A 5,812-nucleotide genomic window follows, 5' to 3' on the forward strand; every position below is an offset into this window, starting at 1 on the left:
TTCGCCGGCTCACAGAGCAACTTTTGGCATCATACTCAATTGGAACGGACGCGTTGTGTCAGGATGCGGCGCCGGGGCGGACTTTGATCAGCAGATTGTCAATTTCTTTTGAAGAAACCAAACGTTTTTATTTCATTCCTTCCTCCGGTAGATCGGCGACTTTTCCCACTAAGAAAAAGGCGGCGGCCAAGCTGGCCTGGCTTGACCCCGAAGGACGTCTTTTTGCTCCACTTCTGAGGCTTGACGACAACGCTCAGCCGCCAAAACCAAAGCGCACGCGCTCTCCCACGCACGCCTCTCTTGCGCACTTTGTGACCTTTTGTATGAAAACGTCGGCGCAAGCGCAGCGCATGCCGGCGGACCCACTTTGATATGCCCAAGTTTCCCTCTTTTATTAACGCAATTAGTTGATAGCATTAGCTGTGCAGTGCTGTCATACTGGATCCAGTGTTATGAATTCCAATTTAGTTTCTCACTGTTATGATTTGGCTCTCATTCTCTGAGTTACCAATCGCGCTTTACACACACACACACACACACACACACACACACACACACACACACACACACACACACACACCAAAACAGGTCAACAGTGCCTCCTTGTGGGGATACGGTGCCATGCCGTGCCCTTTGTGTGTGCGAGCGCACCTGAGGATGAAGCGAAGCACGCCGAGATGTGAGGTGACCAAATGGTGCTGTAGATGACCCCCTGGTGACCCGTGAAAGTGCTGAGCGATTGGCCGAGGGTGGGGTCCCACTAGGAGGAAGCGAAAGGTCACGGGTCAGACGGGAAAGCCGACAAAGCAAGGAGACCGAGCGAGGCGCGCACCACTTTGGCGGTGCGATCCCACGATCCCGACACGATGGCGTCGTGGCCTCTCGTCTGACTCCAGTCCACCGCGTAGACCTGCGCGCGCGCGCACACCCAAACACACGCACCAACTCCAATGCGGTCGGGACATTGCATCAAACGTGAATTAGGAAAAAAAAAAAAGAGCACCACAGTTTGCAAATCCTTTTCGAGCAAGACTCAAGTGAAGAGAGCCGACAGACGAGCGTCAAACGTGTCCTCCTCTTGCTATGCGACGCTGGCCGAAAGCAGCGCGCGTTCCATCGCATTCCCTTTCGGCGAGACCCGTCGGGCGTTTGGGAAGCCGGCGGACTAACTGGCCAGGCTGCGGAGGTGGCAATTCTTTGGCGGCGGTGGGCGATACCGCCGTATTAGATGGCACCTGGACCATCGCACGAAGCCGAAAGATCACGACATCGTCCGCGGGGCACGGGCGGTCCGGTTTAGCTCGATCGGGGCTCAGAGCCGCTGACGCCGCACCCGACCGAGCGCCGCGCAGTGCAGCCGATGTCCCGCCTCCCCGTTTGATTCCAGAGAAGTTTCAGTACTCGAATGGTTGCAGCAGCCCCGCATTCAGCATCCCCGTCATATTGTTGACTGCGCGCCCGGGACCAATCTTGCCCCTCCGACCGTTTCACCGAGGACTCAAACGGCTCATCAAAGAACACAAACGGATTTCCGGCCTCGGGGTGGAAAAGGATTTGCCGCGGTGGCAACTCGACGGCAATCGGGCGCCCTCGGGCCAGAGAGACCCCCTGCGGCGGCTGACCTCTCGCGCGTGCTCCTTGGCCAGCCTGAGGGGGGCGTCGCGATGAAGGTCCCACAGCTGCAGGCTGCCGTCGCCCCCGGCCGCCACCAGGACGTTCTCGTTGGCTTCGCTCCACGACACGTCAAACAAGCCGTCGCTCCACTCCCACCTGCCGCGAGCGCACGCAAACGGGGCGGCCGTCAATCAACTTGGGAGACCTCGACAACGCCCGCTTGGTGTACGCCGGCGCGGGCTCTGGTTTTGCCTTCTCCGCGTTACCTTCGGGCGAGGCCCGGTCCGGTCGGCGTGTCGTCGAGGACCAACAGCGAGCCGCCGCCTGAGCGCCAGCGGGGTACAGGTTAGAGGTCGGAGGTCGCGGGTCAGCGGTCCGCGGCCGCGCCGGCCCGCGACGTGCCTGCGATGCCGTAGTGCTGGGAGGCGGCGCACGCCAGCCTGCCGGGGAAGAAGGGCGACGCCTCCACCGCGTAGCCGTGACGCGCCGGGCAGCGGAACACCTTGGTCTCCATCGCCGCCGCCGTCCGCTGCAAATGGCACAGACGATCCGCCCGTCGACCTTTTGTCCAATGGGGCCACGTTGCGGACTGACAACCGCAACTTGTATGATGACATCGACAGTAATGCCCTTGTCAAGCTCCACAACTGTTTTTTTTTTTTTGTCGTCCACGACAGTTGCTCTGTCAAGACCACCAGATTGTCGTTTGTCTTGAACCGGGCGAGAGGTCAAACTACAAGTCCGTCACCCAGAACCCATCCCGGCTTTCAAGCTTCGGTCCGTCGGGACAAGAAGCTGTCAGTCATGTCCACAGAGGCATTGGGCCTTCTAGATTGAAAAAAGGCCCAAAAAAAAAAAAACAAATGGACCCGTTCCTCCCAAACGCCTCGCGTCCAGTCGTTGAGTATGTGACGCGATATGGGATGCGACGCGTCAAGACGACTCCAAGTCGGCGACGTTTGTCCGCGACGACGTTTGTCTATCGGCGCAAAATCGGGCGGCATTCGCGCCGCGCCGGCATAGGATCGAACAAGTTGACGTCGTCGCGGAAAACCTCGCGGACACTGCGAACTGCCGCGACCAGTTCGGAAAGCCGAGCCGCGTCGCGCTCCTGCGTCCTCCCGCCAAAACTTGGATCGGTCCGTCGGCGAAAGGGCCGCGTGTGGAAACGGCGGCGGTTCTTTCGGCGCAAGCGCGGCGTATCCTCACCACGTAGTTCCGCCTACGACAAGAATTGCCAAGTGCAGTACCTCCATTTCCCTTTTCGGATCATCACTCCCGTCTCGAGGTTGACATTTCCGAGAAGGATCCGACTCGCCAATCAAGCGCAATGCAGCGCGCGCTCGCCCGTCGAATTGTGTCCCCGTGCGTCCCCGTTGCTGCGGTCGCCAAAGTCCAATAAAAAACTTCGAGTCGCGGAAAGTAACCTGGATCCAGTGTCAACGTCGCCAACTTACCTCCGCCCGTAAAGAAAAGGCAAAGCGGGCCGCCGCAACGGTGGAGCGCGTGGATCTGAGGTGGAATCCCTCTCTTCGGCGGTTCCACTTTGCGGTAAAAAGGAGGAAATCCAAAAAGCGGCGGCGTTCTCCTGGCAAACGTCCGGCTCTTGTTGTTGAGCTTCCGGGTTTTCTTCTTCGTCGTCATATTTGACTCGTTGTCGTCCTCTGCTGGCGACTTTTGCAGCGGTCCGTTGAACGACCCTCCGAGCTTCTTTGCGGTCACGCGGTCGCGGTTCGGGATTTCTCGGCCGATCGTCGGGAATCGAAAAGTGAGCTTGATGAAGCGATTGCGCCACAAATGCAAAACAGCGCGAAATGCCCTGCCGCTGCCAATAAAATTGCTCTCTCGACTATCGTGATTTAGTAACTTGAACTTGAACACTTGTTCTGATGCGCTCAATTCATCGACGCATCAATCGGAGTGTCCCAAACTTGAACCACGAGAACAAACTGAGAGCACAGCACCAAACAGGACACTCGGAATCGAATCATTTGCGGCCAAAAGAAGTCCAATTGCGGCTCCGAGCCTCCACTGACGGGGAGGTCCGAAACGAATCCCCGGACGAGAAGTCGAAAGGTCCTCGCTCGCGCAAGCTGCTGTTAACTTAATGGCGCCGCCTGGCGGTCGAACTCGACACGACAACGCTTTTATTGTTTCAACACATCGAAGGAGACAAGCAAGAGATTTTTTTTTTTTTTTTTTTAAACAAGCCAGCGCTTGGAATCACTGCCGCGACGCGGCCTTGCGGCTCTCCAGCAGGAGGACCAGCAGGCGGCTCTTGAGCGACGCCATCTTGTGGCTGTAGTCACGCCGCAGGACCGCGCTCAGACGACGGCGGAGGTCGGCGAGTTCGGCGAGGGCCGGACCGCAGCCGGGAACGTTGAGCAGCGTGCGGAACAAATGCAGCCACATGTCGCCGTGAGGCTTCCTGACAACGACACGTTCCGATCAATCAACATTGCGGTCCCGCGTTCGATGAGAGATTTGGGGCGGCGCCGTGACTCGCGCCAGGGAACCGACCTTCGAAAGGTGGCGCGGGTCCTCCACTCGCCGTCTTCTTGCACCACTTGCATGTACGTCCCAAAGAGCAGCACGTGGACCGTCCCGGCCGCGCCAAACAAGTCCGTCTGCAACCGGCGCCGTCAGTCAACTCGACAACGTCCACCCGCCGTCGGTTCACGTGCCATTTGACGAAATCCAAATCGAGTCTGACCTGGTAGTTCCAAGGTTTCCCGCTGAGCATCTCGGTGCACTGGAAGCCGGACGTCAAGCATCTGGCGGTGAAGGCGGCGCCCGGGGGGAAGAGGTCCATGTCGATGCTTTGGCCCAGGTCGATGAGGACCAGGCCGTGCCGGAGGTCGTCCGCCTCAAAGTCGTCGTTCTCCACGAACCTGCGCGGCGCAGCCGTTCGTAAAGCGCCGCCAAGCTGCGCTCGCGCGCGCGCGCGCAATGTCGCACCTTTGCCCGAGCATGAAGTTGTCGGGCTTGACGTCGGCGTGGATGAGGCGGGCGGCGTGCAGTTCCTCCAGCATTCGCAGGATGCAGACGGTGAAGTAGATGACGAGCGGCTGAGGCATCACTTTGTCGCCGACGCTTTTGTAAACGTTTGCCGCGTTCTGATGGGAAAACACTCAGATGATCTCCACGCGGCGGGAGGCGGACTGCGATGCGAGATTACGAAAAAACGCAACGCATGCGGCGGGCCCTCGATTCGTTCCGTGACCGCGCGCGGAACGCGTCAAGGGACGGAAGCGGCAAACCATCACGGCCGCGGGCGCATCTGAGCCACGCGCCGAGCTGCCGATGCGCTTCCCCGACAACCGGAGAGGGGCCGCGCGCGACGTACCAGCAGGGTGCCGTAGTCGTGCAGCTCGCCCAGCAGGACGCTGCCGTCGGTGAAGACGTGAGCCGAGCGGATGCGGCCGAACAAATGACGGACGCTCGGAGGCAGGCGACGGTCAAGCTGCGTGTTGATGTAAAACTCCCAGGCGTTGGCCGGTTTCTGCACCTGCGCGACACATGCCGCCGCCGCGTGTGATCAGTCAAGCCGCGAGCTCGCCGCGGCGCGGCCCGGAAGCCCGGGACGCGTTGAAGGGAGCGCGCGTTTTCCTGCCACAACGCTCGCGTCTTCAACGCGGCGCGAACTCCACGCGGACGCGCCGTTCCAACCTCCCGGCCCGCAACGAAGGGGAAAAGTCGGACTTTGAAGCCGGCCTTTCCAACATCTCTTTTGGGGCGGCGGGCCAAAAAGGCTTCTGACACACGTCGCCGTCGGAGGCGCCCTCTTACCTTCAGCACCACCTTGTCGGAGCTGTCGGGGTCGGTGGCCTGGTAAACGGTAGCAAAGGCTCCTCGGCCCAGGACGCGGTCCACCCGCAGGCGCGCGTTTCCTGCCGCGGAGGAGAGGGAGAGCGTCTCCTGCGTTAACCGGGCGAGTCCCGAGCATCGCCGTGCCGAGCGAGGCGTTCAAAGCCGCCGACGGCGGTGGCGTCGTTACCCATGCTGATGGTCTTCTTGGCGCCGATGTCGGGGAGGCTGCGCCGCCAGCTGACGCACCCGGGGTGCGAGGTGAGCGGCGGGCTCAGCCTTGACAGCAAGTCGGAGATGAGCCCGTCGCTCCAGGGATCGGACAGCAGCCGGCCGGCGTCGGAGAGACCGCCGCGCTCCTGTTCGGGGCTCGCCGCGCGCTCGTCGGCGG

General features: G+C 60.6%; 2 protein-coding genes across 5 annotated transcripts in view; both read right to left on the minus strand.

The window, feature by feature from the left end:
• Positions 1–3,357, minus strand: part of pex7 (peroxisomal biogenesis factor 7) — an 8,951-nt gene extending 5,594 nt beyond the window's left edge. Inside the window, exons 1-6 of one of the 4 annotated variants that reach the window (XM_019885043.1) lie at positions 3,072–3,357; positions 2,017–2,143; positions 1,881–1,938; positions 1,623–1,770; positions 833–910; positions 652–760 (exon numbers count right to left, since the gene is read on the minus strand). In XM_019885043.1, coding sequence (XP_019740602.1) covers positions 652–760; positions 833–910; positions 1,623–1,770; positions 1,881–1,938; positions 2,017–2,128 — 505 coding nt within the window. In that variant the 5' untranslated portion in view covers positions 2,129–2,143; positions 3,072–3,357. Of the gene's footprint in view, positions 1–651; positions 761–832; positions 911–1,622; positions 1,771–1,880; positions 1,939–2,016; positions 2,144–3,041 lie in introns of all 4 variants that reach the window. The other 3 variants (XM_019885042.1, XM_019885039.1, XM_019885040.1) reach the window with 3 other exon arrangements.
• Positions 3,358–3,744: 387 nt separating this feature from the next.
• Positions 3,745–5,812, minus strand: part of LOC109524807 (mitotic checkpoint serine/threonine-protein kinase BUB1) — a 17,767-nt gene continuing 15,699 nt past the window's right edge. Inside the window, exons 10-16 of the mRNA XM_019884910.1 lie at positions 5,612–5,811; positions 5,404–5,504; positions 4,961–5,122; positions 4,573–4,730; positions 4,328–4,505; positions 4,135–4,241; positions 3,745–4,042 (exon numbers count right to left, since the gene is read on the minus strand). Of these exons, the coding sequence (XP_019740469.1) occupies positions 3,838–4,042; positions 4,135–4,241; positions 4,328–4,505; positions 4,573–4,730; positions 4,961–5,122; positions 5,404–5,504; positions 5,612–5,811 (1,111 nt within the window). The 3' untranslated portion in view covers positions 3,745–3,837. The remainder of the gene's footprint in view (positions 4,043–4,134; positions 4,242–4,327; positions 4,506–4,572; positions 4,731–4,960; positions 5,123–5,403; positions 5,505–5,611; position 5,812) is intronic.

The sequence above is a fragment of the Hippocampus comes genome, unplaced genomic scaffold, assembly GCF_001891065.2.
Source record: "Hippocampus comes isolate QL1 unplaced genomic scaffold, H_comes_QL1_v1.1 scaffold144, whole genome shotgun sequence".
NCBI lineage: Eukaryota > Metazoa > Chordata > Actinopteri > Syngnathiformes > Syngnathidae > Hippocampus > Hippocampus comes.